This window comes from Molothrus aeneus, chromosome 4 (assembly GCF_037042795.1).
Source record: "Molothrus aeneus isolate 106 chromosome 4, BPBGC_Maene_1.0, whole genome shotgun sequence".
Taxonomy (NCBI): domain Eukaryota; kingdom Metazoa; phylum Chordata; class Aves; order Passeriformes; family Icteridae; genus Molothrus; species Molothrus aeneus.
This window is the reverse complement of record NC_089649.1, coordinates 56,517,667-56,536,095: the sequence shown is the minus strand read 5'-3', so window position 1 is coordinate 56,536,095 and position 18,429 is coordinate 56,517,667. Positions and strand designations below refer to the sequence as shown.

General features: G+C 37.5%; 1 protein-coding gene across 4 annotated transcripts in view; it reads right to left on the bottom strand.

The window, feature by feature from the left end:
- KCNIP4 (potassium voltage-gated channel interacting protein 4) overlaps positions 1–18,429 on the bottom strand; it is a 387,819-nt gene that overhangs the window by 280,575 nt on the left and 88,815 nt on the right. Inside the window, exon 1 of one of the 4 annotated variants that reach the window (XM_066548552.1) lies at positions 4,462–4,805. The exons of the other annotated variants lie outside the window; for them this stretch is intronic. Within the exon in view, the coding sequence (XP_066404649.1) occupies positions 4,462–4,549 (88 nt within the window). The 5' untranslated portion in view covers positions 4,550–4,805. Of the gene's footprint in view, positions 1–4,461; positions 4,806–18,429 lie in introns of those variants that run through there. 4 annotated transcript variants of the gene reach the window in all.

Below are 18,429 nucleotides of genomic sequence, written 5' to 3'. Positions count from 1 at the left end.
CACCCTTCCACTGAAGGAATTTGTCTCAGAGGGAGATGACTAACAAGACAGCACCCGCAAAAATTGCCAGTCCTAATCAGAAAATTGAGCAAGCATAAAGTACAATGCAGAATTTCAAGTGAAATATGGAATGATGTATTTTAAATTAATGAGACTTCTTTTCCTAAACAGGATGTGGCAAATATTTCACTCTTGCATATTATAACTTGTGAAATTCTCTATAGAGGGAACACTGCACCTCTGTATAGGAAAAGTTTTTGAAACCCCAGAGGTTCAAACTACCTCATAGGCAACAGCCAAGAGATTCCGACCTTGAATCCGGAATTCTTTCCTATTAAAAATAAATGAAAAAAAGACTAATTGGGTTCATGAATAATACTGATTTTGTATTAAGAAAAAAGAAAAAAAGAAAAATTTCAGCAATAAAAAAGGCATTTGGAAACACATTCAACGTCTTTTCCTATAGATGATGACATTTTAGGTTTTCCATAATATCTTCAAGATAAAAGGACCTTTTAAAATAATTTTATGTTATATCCTGTTTGCATAAAAAGGGGAAACATCTTTTTATCTGCTCTCTTTGTCTCATACTTTTTAAGATTATTTTGATATTTTGCATAATTTTTGTTTTTTAATTTATTCTACTTCTTATATTATGCACCAGAGAAGTCAAGGGACCAGCATTCAAAAAAAGGTGATTCCTCTTGGATTTACCAAGGAGTAGCCCATGAAGGAATTCAGAATAATCTACTGTCCTAAACACTCTCAGACTTTTGGCAGTGATAAGCACATGAAATAGGACAGTCAGAGGAGTACAGTTGTGAGGCCTCCCACAGCTTCAGAGCTATGCTCAGATGATATATTCCTCTTGGCAGTAGGCCAGAAAACATTTCTGTACAAAAAAAGAGGCAAAATGAAGGACTAGAGACTGCCTTTGGAAATCTGTTTTATCACAGAACATGCCATCAGGAAGTACAACCTGCATTCACTAAATGGTTTGCTTTTTTTACCTAAGGAAAATATGAAGCCTTTGATAAATACGACTTTACACCAATTTCATCAGTCTTGAGATTCAAAAACAAAGAAACAAACAAAATCTCCAGAAAAATCTAAAGAAGTCAAAAAACCCCACATCAATCCCTAACCTAATCTACAAAAGCCTAGAAGAGTGATATAACTTCAGTTGGTTGGACAGAGAACAATTTCACAGCCAGGGTTGTTCTCCACTTCATTCCCTGTATACATATATGCTAACTGGCAATTTGAATCTGTCCTGTAAAACCTGGCCTCCTATATGCATAGGTCATATCAGACATTTAATATAAACATACCTGAAAGGGATGCAATTGATGCAATTGTGAAAATCTACCACTGAACTCAATGGTGGTTTTGGTTCTATCATCTCTTTAATCTTTCACCAGTTGTGATGGTTAAGAACAATTTCATAGCCATTGCTCTGAAATCACTTTTCCTCCATTTTAAAATAATGTGACCTACTTCTTGATCTCAAAATGATTAATTTTGTTATTTATAACATAAAAATCCATGTTGCATCCAAAAACTAAAACATTCTCAAGAGCAGTGCCAAGATTTTATGACAGTGTTTTAAAGACCAGGTGCTTGCAAGTCAAGAGGCAGGAGGGAACAAAGTAGGGATTGGTTTGATATTTGGTTTGCCATCTTCAATGAGGGTTTCTTCAATAGGTTTTACTTGTGGAAGCACATCAACTTAATATATAACAGAAATCATGGAAAATTAAAAACTTTGTTTAAAAGACTATTTCTTTTCACTACATTTTGCTATCAATCATAGTGACTTGCTGTAAAAAAAAAAATGAGAGAGATCTGGATGTATTCATGCAGAGAGTGCCACTTAAAACCCATTGTAAAGATTTATACAGCATTTACCTTCAAGCAAGGGGGTAGTTTCATTAATATTGGTTCCAGCTGAGTGGACTATGAAGTTCAAGTCCATGCTTATGTATTATTACAGACAGCTATATGAGACCATTTTTATTTTAAATATTTAGATTCACCACAGAACAGGTCTGTAGTGCTATAAATGGTTATGAAACACAAGCTATGGAACCAGTAATCAACAGTGACTCCTTAGCCAGTAGACCCAGTCTCCCTCCCACATTACTTTGTTTTGTTTTCTGATCAAGGTAATCGCACCAGCTGCAGCACAGCTTGTACAAATGTGTAGTTTAAGTATATATTCAACATGCCTACCCATACAGGAAGAAGGGATGGATTAGACTCAGTGCAAGTATTTTCAGGAATGTGTAGTTCCAAACTATTAAGTATAATTTAAATATTAAGGAACACCTGAAAAAGAAACTAGAAGCCATGAACATATAAATTAAATTACATTTACCATTGTGGTTCTTAGTAAACATTTACACTTTGAAATTAATTGGCCACTTGGATGAGGAGATTGACTGCTTCTAAGGTAAATAAGTACACCTTGTTTCTGATACCTACCCTAAATTTTTGAATGCTCAAGATAGAAACAGCAGTATCTTAAATATACAAAGTATAACTTTCTAACACTTTCAGCTAGGCTTTCTCATTCATCTTAATTAATTATCAACTAATTATCAACAGAATAAGTTATGCATTAGATTTTTCAGTCTGAAGAGTAACTGGTTTGCAACAGTTGAGGTTACTGAGTAGGACTGGGCTATGTAAGAGCTTAACAGTGTAGCTCTACCTCCCTTGGCGTTTCAGGTACTATCACATTATCCTGATCTCATTTGCCACATCATTTGAACATGATGAAGTCTATTAACTTAATAAGAGTAGTAAGATACCATTACCTGTAATAAAAACAAACTGAAAATCTCCTCAGAAGAATCTCAGCTCTTAGGAAGAGTGGGGATTTTTTGCTTGCTTGTTTGCTTGACTTTAAGGAAACACATCTGAGGCCACTCCACTTGGCTTTTTATCATTGAATACATGCTGCTTACTTGTAAAAAAAATAACTTCTTTTAGTGATAGCATATGAATCAGTATCCACAGCAAGTCTTGGAAATGGTTTTGAATTGTGAGCTCAGAAAGGTTGCAGCACAAATGTCAATCTGAAAAATAGAGTAGTGTGTGCATCATTCGCTAGATAGGAAAGGAAAAGCTCGGATGACTTTGTGAAAAGAGTATTGCTATGAATTTCTAACACATCTTTCTTCTTGCATCATATATTATTTAATTTCCATAGCAACCCACAGGAGCAAGAAGCCAGTGTTTTCAGAAAAATGTGAATTGATGCAGTTCACAAAAGAGAAACTATGATAGACTAGGAACAATAGAGAAAATAAAGGCAGGGAAATTCTGTTACCAGACACTCAAAGTTATTAAAAAGCTGTGTCAGATTTCCCAAAGTTACAAGCATCCTATGAAGTATGCATTGTCAGTGTTTGTGCTATGATTTTATAGCACTGTAATCCCAAATCTGGTTAATTGCATGCATCAATTCTTCCAATTATTGCTAAAGAGTCAACTTTGCTCTCAAATCTGTTCATCAGTGCCAAAACAAAAAACACAAATAGCCGACACACCACCACCACCACCAAATAAATTAAAATAACCAGCTGAAACTTTCAGATGACTTTAAATAAATGGCTTTTAATTCTCAACAATCGTGGTAGCATAATTGGATATTATCTGCTGACGCTGGACTTGCAACTCTGCAAGGGAAAAAAAAGTAACTGAAGTCTAGAAAGAAGCACAATTATATTTTATAAATACAGAATGACATCATGTAAGTTATCATATTTGTCAGCTGTTGAGAACAGCTACAGAAAATGCTGAATTGTCAGAAAAGTATATTTTCCAAAGTGATAAGAAAGCTACAGCATCTGCTCAGTCCAGCTTAGAAACCTTCCCTGGTACTGCACACTTAGTCCAAGGTTACAGAAGAAAAATTACCTAAGGAAAGCTGACAACCACTATGCTTCAAATTCCTTAAGGGCAAAGCACAAGTGTTATTCACAATTTCATACAAGATACCAGAACATCCCATTGACAGATTGCAGCTGATTTACATCTTTAGATAAGCAAAACCAAGCCTCCGAGAAAGAGAATGTAGTGTGCTTGTCAAAGAATATCAGTCCAAGAAACAGGGAAAATAAAAAACATAAGATTCATCCTTTATGACCAATGTGTCTTCTCTGCAGTACTGCTAACACATACAGGTGGACAGGTGGAACCATGTACACTCACATCCCAATTTGGGTTCGTGTGTGTAAAGGCTTAGAGAATGTCAGACCGTCTAAACACTGTAACATCAGATTCTGCTCTGTTTTCATTATGCTCAGCCACAAAGTAGTTCACAGATCTTCTTTTATTATTATTTATAAGATGAAAGGAATGATAATATAAAACAATGACAACGCTGTATTATCCTTAGGCAATTCTCTCGTTATCATGCTGAACAGCTCGACTACAGAGAAAAACAGTCATTACCTGTGTGAAGAGAACCTGTGATTAGCCTGAGAAGGTACTGGGCAAATTTCATTATTTCCCGCTTACACCGCTTCCTACAGCCACTCATCTTAGGCAATGGGGTATTCCTCTGAGGAGAGCCTGACGACTTTGCCAATACAGGGAACAGTTTCTGCCAGCAAACTTCTGGGGCAGTCCAGAGCCTCACACGGCCTCGCCGCCTCCTCACGGCCGAGCAAACTCCGCCGATCTACCTCGGGTGGCTGCGCAAGGGAGCCCGCGGCGGCCGGCGGGAGCGTGGAGCGGGCGCTGCCACGGCACAGCGCGGTGCGGCGCGGCTCGGCTGGACACGGCTCGGCTGGGCAGGACACGGCACGGCACGGCACGGCACGGCACGGCACGGCACGGCACGGCACGGCACGGCACGGCTCGGCTCGGCTCGGTTCGGCACGGCACGGCACGGCACGGCACGGCACGGCACGGCACGGCACGGCTCGGCTCGGTTCGGCACGGCACGGCACGGCACGGCACGGCTGGGCTCGGCACGGCACGGCGCAGTGCAGGCACTGGCGCGGCCACCGGCGCCCCCGCCGCGGCCGGACCCGCGGCAGGCGCTGGCCGCGGGCGGCTCCGCGGGCGCGCAGCCCGGCGGGCGGGGCGGTGCCGGGGCCCGCCCCAACGCAGGCAGCACAGCACAGCACAGCACGGCACGGCACGGCACGGCACGGCACCGCCCCCGGGAGCCGCTCCGCTCTGCGCTCCTCCCGCGAGCAGGTGGGAGCCGGCCGGGGCACGGCACCGCTCCCTTCCCGCGGTGCTGGGCCGAGGGCAGAGCCCGGCCGAGGGCAGAGCCGAGCCCCGCCCGGGCCGAGGGGCCGGCGCTGGCCCTGCCTGACCGGCGGGAGTGTATCCGAGGCGTGCGCGGGCGGGGCTCCCTCACCTGCACTCTCTGCGCGTCGGCCTCGGCCCCGTAGCCTGCCCGAAGGTCGTGCAAACGCCAGGGCTCTGCACACCTGTACAGCGGGAAGAAGGAGGCAGAAACCCCGCGGGTACCTCTGTGCGGGGAGCTGCCCCTGCTTCCCAGCCCCCTGACCTGCGGCAGCTGGGAAACGGGCTCTGGCACACTTAGCATTCTGTGGTTAGAATGTTTCCAAGAAAGTCTCGTCAGGAAGCTACCTGTACTCCTTACTATTCCATTATCAATTCATTGTTTTCCAACTTGCTGAGAAGTATTTCTTATTAATAAAAATTATCTGCTGTAGTCTACATCCATGACCACAGAACCCAAAGAATATTTTCATTTCCCTTGGAGTACTTCCCTCATAGAGAACAGCTCTATTGCATTAGAGGGTGATGCAATATGTAATGCCTAATACAGTTAAAAAAAGAAAAAAAAGAAAAGACAACCCATTAAGGAAAAGCTTAACAGAAGAAAATCATCAACTGATCTAATTTTATGACAGCACTGACCATAAAACATTTTGGTGAATGCCTTTAAAAAAATTACAATAAACACTAATGCACATCTTCAAGCTATTGTCTATATTATGCAGTGAGCAGAGATAAATACATTATAGACACAATACATCAAAGCATTATCAGAGTTGCAGTTAGATGACACAGTTTCTGTGTCTGCTATCTGAAACACAAGCATGCTGTCATGCTTCCAGTGAAGCTACACAGATAATGGAAAGAACCAAAATAAAATAGCTCACAGAAGCCCCCAGGTTACTCCAACACAGGGATTAGTCTGAGAAGGATGTGGGCAAATTGCAGTATTTCATGTTTGTACTACTTCCTACAGCCACTCATTTAAGGAAGAACTAATTTCTTGGCACAGTTTTTTCTGAAAAGACACAATACAGTTTGACCAAAGAAAACTGTCCCAAAAAAGACTCCCCAAACCCAAAAAACCTCCCACAAAAACCTACAAACAAACAAACAAACCAACAAACCAACCAACCAACAAACCAAACCCCCTCCAACAAAACCCATCAAATTCTGAGGTACTGGAGATGCCAGTGTGCCTTACAAATTTCTGAACTCCTCTGGTCTCTGAAAGGAGAGCTCCTTAAATACCTGGTAGAGTTGAAGAGATACCAAAAGCACAAGCCTCTGTCTATTCTTTAGAAGAAGATTGATGAGGCCAATGCAAATGGTTCTGAGCTGGAGTCCTTGACCTTTTCAATCCTTTGACATCACCAATTGTTTTATAGAATTTTCACTGGCAGTGTTACTTCAAAATAAGGAACTGAAAATAAATGAAGCCTAAACGATTGAAGTACTGGTTTTCTAAAGCCATAAGCATGAATCACCAACACTATGTGTTGCTCTTCCTCCACCCAAAAAACCCCTCCAATAAAGCTGTACCAGTTCTGAAACTGTTTGAAACTGTTTCCTAAGCCTTTATGTTTCAATACAGCAATAACAGTAATTTCTACCTAAGGAAGATTTCATGAAAGATTTTTGACTAGTTATACTAAGATATTTTTTTAACAATCAGTGAAGTATATTGATAGCATTGGATCTAAATCTATCTCCCAATATTTCTCTGGTCAGCAGGAAAGACTAACTAAGATTAAAGGGTTTTTTTCCCCAAATCAAGAGAGCAGATCAGAGAAAAGGGGGAAGGAAAGTTAGAATAGAAAACTGTAATAAAACCACCACGGTACTTTTGAAAAATATTGTAAAATAATATGAAGGACAGTTGGATAATATCAACTTCTATATATTGATGATGTACCTTTTATATATATTTTTTAATTGACAGGACACACTAAGGTTCCTAGACAGAGCCAGTCTCTTTATACTGAGCTAAAAAAAATATCTTCTATATCGACAAGCTAGGTCCATCCCTAATAATTTATAATGCATAGAGCTGAACTAAAGCCCTTTAAAAACAGATCCTCTTGTAGTCAGAAGAGTCTGCATCAGTTCCTAGAAATTCTGACTTTGGAACCTGATACTTAGAAAAAACACTATTTAAGTAAAATGGAGGAAGAATAAAACACATGCATACATAAAAGTTCTTTTCAGGCATTAGGGGAAAAAATGGAAGGAAAAAGTAAAAGTAAAAAGTAAACTGGATTTTCAAATCATTTCACCAAGTCCAGCTCATGGGCTCCTAGGATAACATAAAATACAAAATTACTTTGTTTTGAAGTGCTTCGCAAGAATGAAATGGCTAGGAAGGAAACATATGCAGCCTTTGTAAAAGACTGTCAAGAGCTGCAGTCAAGCTTAAAAGCAAAATGTAAACATTTTCCTGAATGTACAAAGGATACTATAGTCAGGATAAATTAATTTATAATAATAAAATATTTTCTTCCTGTGAGGATTTTTACACAAAGCTACAAGACAAATCTTAAAAATCTTTGTCACCATGGCAAGAAAGCAATGCAAAACCAAAAATGTATGAAATTAAATTCTATTCAGTCCAAAGATGAAATTTCACATGCATTTTTATAACTTGGATTAGGGTCTCAGCATCACAGGTCTAAGTCCCAGGCCCACCTGTTGTCAACTGAAGTGCAACCTAACCATCCTAAGAGGAGGGTACACACTGATAAAGCTTTAGTCTAACACTACAAAAGAAAAAACTACACCAATATTGTAGTTCAGAGATGGTCATTATTGGCAAGTATGTATCAGTATTGCTTTACTTCTTCTTGTGTAGGAATAGTATTTCACTATAAAAAAACCAAAAAACTTTAAACCAAAAGAGAAATACATTAACAGCAACATGAAAATACATTCTAAAATAATTAAAGAAAATCAATGATTTTTAGATTGCTTAGGTTGCTGGGATAATGTGGATGACTCTTCTTTCAAAAAAGAAAAAAAAGAGAAACCCCAAAAACATTGCATGTCTCTGAACTGACCACTGTAACAGACTGGTATAAAATGGTGAATTAGCTAGCATTATAGTTATGTTTTGAGAGAGAAAAAGTTACTAAATACAGATTTTTTTATTAAAAAAGATATAAAAAAATCTCTTAAAACATTCCAAAAGAAATTAAATATGCCTCTTCTCATATTAAGTAACAATGGCAAAGGCTCAAATGCCAAAAGCACATGTAAGAGTTTAGGGAGAGAAAAATAAAAGACATTACAAATATTTGATGAGAAGAAACCCATAGAATAAGGATGACAGTGCATGCCAAATATAAATTTGCTAGTCTGGGAATAAAATCTCCAGCAGAAGCTGAAGTGACATATACAGAGCACAAGCTGATTGGCTTCTTGCAGGCAATTTGCCTTGTAAACCACTTTCATTTGCACACAATCCTCTGACTTCAAAAATCAAAATTTCCTCCTGAACTAGCCCTTGCTGTTGACTAAAAGCAAATTGAAATCTTACAACAAAAATCAACTCAATTAAATGCTTCAACCTCATCAGAAAGGGTAACCACAGGAAGTTATCCAGGAGCACAGAAAACCTGTACAGAGTTTCCTCGATGTTGACTCCTGAGGCTTGTAAGAGCTTTTTTTTCTTAATGCAAATACTGAATTCAATAACTGGATTTTTTTTTAATCAAGGGATTATTAACCTTTTTATTTCAAACAACAGTGATATTTACAACCTAAGCACATGGCAAGCAACAACAGATGGGCAGAAATAAACAGATGGGAGAGCACAAGGTAACAGCAAGATGTTTACGATAGAGCATAATAAACAGCTGCCACAAGTAGATGACCATCATCAGATCTCTCTTCAGTTGCTCCTTGCCTGTCATAAAAGTAAGGGTCCTCTTAAATCACAGTCCCTGCTGTATTTATTTTAATAGCTCTTCTGTGGACTTATACTTCTTGACTTGACAGTATTGTGCACTGAGGTGTCCCAAGTTCGCCATCATTATTCAAGTGGATGCAGCAAGATGAGAGTCATTCATCACAGAAGTCATTGGAAACCGCAGAAGTAATTCCAAATTATTCATGATGTCCATGAAAATATCAGCTACCACTTTTAGCCGCAGCCAGTGAATAGCAACAAAAATTCTCTTGCACGTCATTTGCTCAAATTTAGTCCTGGATTTTAACACAGACCAGATATGGTTATATGCTAGAAGATGAGCTGGGAAAGCTGAGATGCAGGCGTAAGTTCCCTTCCTAACTGATTAGCAGTAACATGCTAGCTAAATTTACTTAGATTAAAATGGTTATGGTTCTTTGTTGTCTGTCCTGAATGTTATAGTGACAACAAGGAACATGAAACTGTTTCTTGCTCCATGCATTCCATATTAAAATGTATGTCTACATGGGATGTGGGTATGATCTGGTTCTGTCTTGTAGCAACAATAACTTCCCAGAGCCCAGGACAGAGAGTGAGGGGACTTCCAATGTCCCTGGTTATGATTACAGACTTATTTACCTTCTTTAATTTTTTTTATACTCTTCATAGCAGAATTAAAACCTTCCAATTAGCCCAACTGTTACTTATCCAAACTGCATGCAATGTTTTTAAATGTGGAAGACAAAATAGTAAGAACTCTTTATCCTGGCCTATGCTACTGAAAATTAATACAGTCTTCCTGCTTTTGTTTTTAGTCTTTAATTTCTCCTGAAAGCTTGCTAAGAATAATATCTTCAAACAGTTCTGTTGCTGTGTTTAAAATAGGACTACAGAGAAATGACTGCTACTTCACACTGTTTGCATAATATCAACAAATTATACATGTGCTCTATTCTGATAGCTAATACCTGCATAAAATAAATTACTTTCATTGCTGTTATAGTCCCAGACTCTATAGGTTCAAACTGAATTTTCTAATACATTTACGTAAACTAATAAAACATGTTGGCTTAACCCACCAGAATCTTTGACCAGTATACCAGAAATACTTAAAACATTTGTCTCTATTATTCCCACCTTCCCTCAGCTAGCTGCTCTCAGAATGCCTTTTTTTTATCTACTCAGTGTCCTTGAAGCTTACCCCTAGGATTCATTTTCACACAACCCTCTAAGATGATACTGCAGACAGTCAACCAGGAGCTACAGCTGCCTCAACCTCCCCCACGGTCCACACTTGCCTAATTAAATATTCATCACTCCCAAAAGCTGCAGTGTCAAACATGAGCAACTTCCCAGCCTGACCTCCTACAGCCAGCCCGTGCTTTGTGCTGGAGAATAAACAAGACTGGGATTTACCTGCTGGAACATAAAATGGCATAATGCAGTTTTCATGTTGCACATTAACTTCTGTGCATGCACTGTAAAATTCTCACTGCAGAAGCCAGAGTACTAACATTGAATGTTCCATATATATTGAATAATTGTATGCAAAGTTGCAGGGCAGTATTATCAATAAACTCAAATATTATCTTCCTTATAATACAGATCCTGTTTTGTATGTATGGTCATACCTTTCAACTTAAAAATATATTATTTCTGAGTGTTCTCAGATAAAAAAAAAAAAAAAGATTGAGGCATAATAATATCAAGTATATGAGGGTCGTTTGTTTTGTTTTTTTGGGTTTTTTTTGGTTTTTTTTTTTGGTGGCTTTGGATTCTTATCTTAGTTCCATTTACAGGAATGTTGGGGGTTGCCTCCAAGAGAAAAAAGTTCTTGTAACTCATTTAATTATGTCAGACTCCGCACATTATTTATATCTATACTTAATGAAAGAGAAATCTGAACAGAAAAAAAAGAAGAAATCATCTTTCCTGTCACAGAAATCATAGCTGTAATAGTCAGTAAGTTCCATAAATCTTTGAGATTTGATATAACTAAAACATATCCATATCATGTCCATACAAAATAAAAGTAGTGTAAAGGTTGTGTTTTGACCCCTAAACCTACATTAACCTGTTAAAGAGAGAAGTATCAGAAATTGGCTGCAAACCAGGCAATATTGGGTATGCAGCATTCTTGAGACAATAGAATAAGCATTGCACCAAATCAGCCATGAGAATTCTGTAAGTACAATAACTAGTACAGCTTAGGCTAGTAAGTAAATATATTCTGAGGGAGCATGTTTTCACTGCATGTATGTACTTATGTATGTATATATGCTTGCCCGAAATATATATACATACATATATATATAGTTTAAAAAAGGTAGACTTCATAGCTTCAATAACTATCTGTTGCAACTTATTGCAACTTATATGCCCCTAGGATTTCCCACAAATGGTCAAAACCCAGATTTTTTTCTAAGTCAAGGGCTTCCCCATAGTTTTCAAGCATTTTCTTTCCCCTTTTATGCTAGCTATGGCTTGATGCTCTAATTAAAATGCTCTAAAATTTAAGATTGAAAAGTGCATATCCTTAAGTTTTCACATCCTTAATCTGGCATGAATTGCAATGCATTTGAGTGAATATACTGCAGCTACTACCTCAGGGAGGAAAAAGACAGAAGGGAGATACCAAAGTCCAAACATTTCTTCAAAGCCCACATCTTGGCTGATGCAATTTTGCAACAGTTCTCCTTCATCCAAAATTTGATTCTGTTAATTATTAAATATGAAGTACCAGTGTTGAGAGCAAGTTAAATTGCCACACTGCTAGGTCTGTGGTCTGTTTTCCCTCCTGGCAGGGTCCTGCAGATATTGAGAAGAAAAACACTTTATCAGCATTCCTGTGGAATCCTTCAGTAATGCTCTGTAGGGAATATCACCGGTTACCAGTCTACTCCAGATTATCCAGGAGAGTTCTCATTGTAATAAGGACCCCTAGATCTTCTTCCCACATAATACAGCTGATGAGCTGTCACACAAAGTATATAAAATATATATATATTTGACTCTGACATAGAGGAAAACCAGTTTAAATAGACTTAGAATTGATCTGATCATATCTATGGTTTGATAAATCTGAGCTGAACCTTGCTCATGAGTAATAAGAAAGGTTTAAATGCACTCAACACTCTACCACTCTAAACTACAAAATCCTTTTTCTACTCTGCACTCTTACTTTCATTACAGTCAAAAAAAAATTTGGAAAAATCATTTTATTATCATTTCCAGCTGGAATTTCCAACTGGAAATTCATCTAGGCTTCATGATACAGTATTTAGTATCATTTAGTATCATTTAGTATCATCTATTTAGTATCATTTATTTCCGTACCTTCTACCATATATTCTTCTGCAACCATAGGGCCATTTCTATGACAAGAATGGCCACAGCTACCTGTGGCTTCGGGCAAACCTCCCTCATCTGCCCTTTTCGTGCCACTTCAAATCAGTCCCTAGGAACCAGTGATGAAAAGAGGCAGAGTCCAAGTAAATCTTCAAAATTAAAAGCAGGAAAACAGAGCAACCAGGGAATTCAGTCTCACATGTGACCCAAAGGCATCAGTGAAAGACAATTTTGGGCTCCCAGGTGGGAACACTTACATAGTGGTAAGGCAGGTAGTTGGGACCACGTGCATGAGACCTCAGGAAACTGTAGAAACTGAGTATGAAATCATTGCAATCTCCTAGCTACAATACCCTAAGATGTGATCAAATAAAGGCCTTAAGCATAAACACAAACTGTTTTTCAGCTCTATAGCCTAAGGAAGTGAAGCAGTGTGATTAGGAACTCAGCTACTATAAAGTTACAAGTCAGTGACAATGATAATAACCTGTATATGGTCAAGGTGAGTAAAGAATAACTTCATCAATTGCCTGAAAATAAATATCTGTCTCTGAAGCCTAGAACAAGAAAAGTAAAAGGCTGGTAATGAGACTCCAAACTCTACAGATCAGTACAAAGGATAATAATTTTGATATAATACAGACATACATTATATAATCAACACTGATACTCAGGAATATAAAGATACAGAGGAATACCCCTGCTCTTATCTCTCACTGTGAGGAGAAGTTTACTAGAATAAGAAAACATCTGTTCACGAGAAGAACAATGGTAAACTTTAAACTTTATAAGGTCTTATATGGTGGATATGAATACTACTTCTATTTAAGCCCTGCAGAAATTTCCTAGTTCATATCATCTGGTCTATGCCTCAATATAGACCTTCAGTCACCAAATAGAAATCATGCTTTATATTACAGAAATTATGATATCAAACTTTTTCCCATCAGAACAGGATAGCTATCTTTACTGTAGGAAGTGTATTAAAAATGGAAGAGATAAGCTCCTCAGTGGAAAAAAAAAAAGCTATTACAGTTATCTTATGTCCAAAGAACAAGACTGAGGGGAGGGGGAAAAAACCCCACAAAAACTCCCAACCATCCCTCACAATATCCAATACACAGCTAACTTGTCAGGTATAAGCATCTTAATTGCAAAGATGCCCTTAGCAATTTTGTTCAAGTATTTATGGTATGTCATACAGTTTTCAATCCTTTCTTTTAGGTAACTCCACTCTCAACCTCAAGTTCCTTTTGATTTAATAATCACATTTTATCTTACATTATTTTACCTTATCATTATCTAGACTCCTTCATATGATATCTTCAGAGATAATTTGGATAGGTCCCATTTTAATACCTTATCTCTTTGGTTTTCCACCCAATGAAAGAACAAAAAAAAAAAGATTAAAACACATGGGTAGTAGACGTTTTAACATGTTGATTTTTCTTGAAGGCAAAACATTAATCTGAAACCAATCAGAGGACTTCCTCACTATTTTAGTAGATATTGCTTTGGCTTCTTTGGAACATTTCATCTTTCAAGGTAAAAAACCACCAGGGGGAAAAAGCTGTGAGTGGTTTGTGTGACTGCCTTGCAAGTGATCTATAAAAGCAGAATAGTATCAATACAAGGACAGCTTATTTCAAATGTCCTACAGTCTCAGGGAAGATTACAATATTATCTAGGGGAGGATGATATGCAAGCCAAATTTTTCCTGAATGTCTCTAGTCATTAAATTGCCACACTATAATATCTCATACCCATATGAGCTGTTGAAATTACTGCAATAATTTTTTAAAATTATATTTACACTATTAATATTTTAAATAACCTCAAAATAAGTTCATGGCTTTGTAAACATATGGATCAGGTTAAGCACATTCCTCCTCTTGTCCACAGTAAGAGTTCATGCATAAAACTTTCTCTTACTGTATGTATCTGTTTGCAGTTTACTTTCCCGCCTGTGACTTTTCCACAAGAGTTGGTCTCATGGTCATCATTTAAGAGCAATGCCAACTTCTGAACTTGCTCAGCAGTGTGAGAACAATTTCCCAGGACTTCACCCATTGTGAACTTACAGTTCACACAGGTCAACAAAATGTACATACCCATAGACAAAAAGTAAATCAATATTCACTTTAAATCAGGCAAGACATTGCTATGACTGAAGTAGTTAAGGCATGTGAATGGGGAAAAAAAGACAGATTTGTATCAATACTTAGTTCTTAAAGGTGAACTATTGGGCTGGGCTCTTCCTCTGCCTCATCCTGAACCTCCTGTCCATTTTTTTTTTTTCCAGAATGTGAACTTTCTGAACCACTCTCATCTGTTGTAACACAGAACTAGTTTACTCTGTGGACATGTCCAGACCTCATTTGCTTCTCCAAAGAGGAGTTAAAAAAACAATCTATATTTCTCAGGTCCTTACTACATAATCTAGTACATAGTTATTACCATCTGATATCAAAAATAAAATTTAAAAAAATCTGATCTGCCAGGAACAATTTCTTTTCCTTTTCCAGCAGTGCTTTATTTAAAAAGAAGTTGATCAAATTTTAATGATCTTCTTTTGTTAGCTTAAACCAAGTGCAAAAATTCCTCCTGCCACTTCCCTTGGGTTTGAAGGGTATCATTTTAAATGGCACAAATAATTTGGTGGTGAAAATTCAGATCCTGAGTTTCTAAAAAGAAATTATAAAAGTTGTAACAAAAATGTTGCAGAAAACAAAAGCATAAACAATCAAATCATTAATGCCAAGACGTTTTTCCAGCAAAAAATATCAGGACCCTTTAGAAAACAACATTGAACTTCTGGCGCTTTTCTAGCAATTTTATTTTGTTTTACATACTAAACACTTGCTCTATTCTGCACTTAAGGCTGGGGAGGAAGGTCAAAGTCAAACATGATTATGACTTCTTGTAAACATGTGCAGAATCTGAGAACTCTAATTCTAACAACAAAGACTTCTAACAAAACCCAGGATTGCAGGAATGATCCATATTGAAAAAGAGATGATTTTAAAACAGCTGGGACTGTGTGAGTGAGGCTGGTAAGAAAAACAACCCTGAAATAATTTGCCTAGAAATATATTTATGCTATCAGAAAGTGCATATCAGGATAATGCTTTAAATTTTAATTAAATTGCAGTGGATAGCCCCCCAAAAAATTAAAATTAAAAAAAAAGAAAAAAAAAAGACAACTTTTTTTCTGAATCTCAGAGACTAAACAATAGTCACCCTAGAAAATAAATTTTGGCCTACCAAAAATTTCATCGCTCAGACTCCTTGGCAAAACAAATTTTTCTTGTTATTCTTGCAATTTGAATGTCCCACCAAACCTGAAAAACTAAAATGCTTATTTCCTGCATTTATACATACAATAGACAGATTTTTCCTTCTATTTTGGGATGCATTAAAAGAATTAGATGCCCCATCATTTTGAGAAGGAGACCAAAAATTATTTTCTGCTTTTTTCTTTTTTCTTTTTGATAACTCAGTGGGCAAGTTTAGTGGCAGAGTTTAATTGTACAGTGATTTCCCAAAAGCAATAATAATTAAACAAAAGTTGTTGTAGTAGAGCTGTGTAAAGAAGTGGCTTATAGAATAAAAAACACTTGACAGTTTTTAGGGGGGGTTTGTGGTTTAGATATTTTTCTTCTTTACTTGTAGGAGAAAATCCATTAATATTAGACTGTAGTGAAATCCTACTAACCAGGAAACAGGATGTGTAAATTTTCTAAGTTTGAAGACTAAGGAAGGGAGACAGGAAGAGACCATCCTACTCTGCACTTCTCCACATTCAGGTTTTGATTTGAATTCTGTGGCCAGAAATGAAAGCAACGAGATCTGCAGCAAAACAAAAATCATATTTTATCAATGTTACAGGCCTGTATTCTGCTGTATGAGACAACTGCATCAGCTTTTCTTCCTCCTCCCACCCTTTTCAAGAGGGTTTTAACTTAGATAAACTTGCACATTAAGAAAACAAAAGACTCTATAAGAGAAGAGACAGCGTTTCCCGTTACATGACAGTATGGTCACGAGCTACTGGAGCAGAGTACCATAACTGACAGTGTCTCAGGAGTGACCCCAGAATTACTTCCCAAGCTTGTTATGTAAGTGATCATGCCAGCTTCAAATGAAGAGATCTGAAGTTCAGGGAAAACATCATTTATTGAAACTGTATAAAATGGATATGCAAAAATTACTGAGAGCTTTTAATTTACCTTTCCAGATATCAAAGCTGGAGGTGGGGAGAACAAAACAACAAAAAACTCAGCAGGACTTACAAACTGTGACCAATCTAGAAATGAAATTTCAAGTCTCATAAAGTCACAGAAGTGCTCATTTCAACCTAGACTAGTTGTAGCATTTAAAAATTGGGTGCAAAGAAGAGTAAGAAGTACATCAAATACGAAAAGAGAGGATTGCTTTGAAAGAAACACTTATCTCAATTCTTATTGTGTTTTATCTTATTCAATCCAGCCTGTGAGAAGGAAGGACACTCATGGTGTTCAAAGTATTCCTACTTGAAATTCATTTTTCTAACCTGCAATAAATACAATTTTATTTCAGCATGTAGTTTAACAAATCTTATGTGTATTTCCAAAATTGAGGAAAATTTGAAAACTAAGCAAGAATGCTGACATGAAAGCTTTGTGAAATTACATTTCAGCCTGTGATAAAAGTAAGGAGTAGCCAGAAGATGGCAACTGGAGGCCCAATGGACACAGACTCCTAAGCCAAGTCTTGGAACATAATGCTAAAAGAAACAGCTGATCAAAAGAGAAGACAAAGAGACAAATATTCATTCAATAATTAGCTGAATATTGCAGGTCCATGACTTTTTTTCCAAAGCATTCTAAGTTAGAATCCTATTTGAGATTTCTTTTTAATGAATCTGTCATAGTTCAAAATTTGTATTAGCTCAGCTAGATCATCTATTCCCTCAGGATCCTATTCCTACTGAGAACAACAGATGCCTTCAGTATTCAACCTTGCTCTTTTATGTTTGTGCCTCTCATAGTGCAAATATTTCCACATTTCAGGGAAAGTATATAAAGCCAGAAAATGAAATAACGTCCCAAGAGACATTCTGAGTATTAAACTCAGAGTAAAATATTAGAATAAAATATTTAACAGCTGAAGGGTTCCAAAATTCCAATTTGGTAGAGCCACAAGGACTTGCTACCTGTCCTTGATTACCTGTCCTGTTACTGTTCCCCAGAGCTGCTACATCATATGAAAAACCTGTAAGCTGATAACCTACCAAGTATTTTTTTTTGGTCACTGTAAGTAAAAACAAGCATCAACAGGTTCTCAAGAAACATTTGGCAAAGTACTTCATTCTGATATAACAATCTCCTTTACAAATTCCATATGTTCTTACATTCACATTACATTTTTATTCATCATTCCATCTGAGTTTGATATTACTTTCTACCTCTGTAAGATACCACAACAGAAATTTACTGTGAGTTATGGAAATTTACCGGAAATCTGATCCATCCTATCTACTCACCAGCTTTCCACTTAGCACCAACTTAATTTCCTACTCCAGCACTTCTTCAGCATTGCAGACTTCCCTCAGTTTTTCTGAATGCTCTCCAGCATACCAAACCTTGATTTTCATTTCTCACCATGTAAGCACTTTATGTCCCTCCACAAGATATACTCTGAGGTTCTCAGAAAAGTTTATTCACAGATAACATGTATCCTGGTGCATTCTATTACTCTCTGATGTATGTCTGCATTGGGGTTTTTGGTAGCAGCCAAAAATGTGTTGGTAATTTGATAATCTACCTTGATCAATTTTATAAAATATTAAAGAATACACATATTTTGTAGAGTAAAGCAATGCCATGTGCTTAATAACATGGGCACAATTAACAGATTACTCTCCCTGT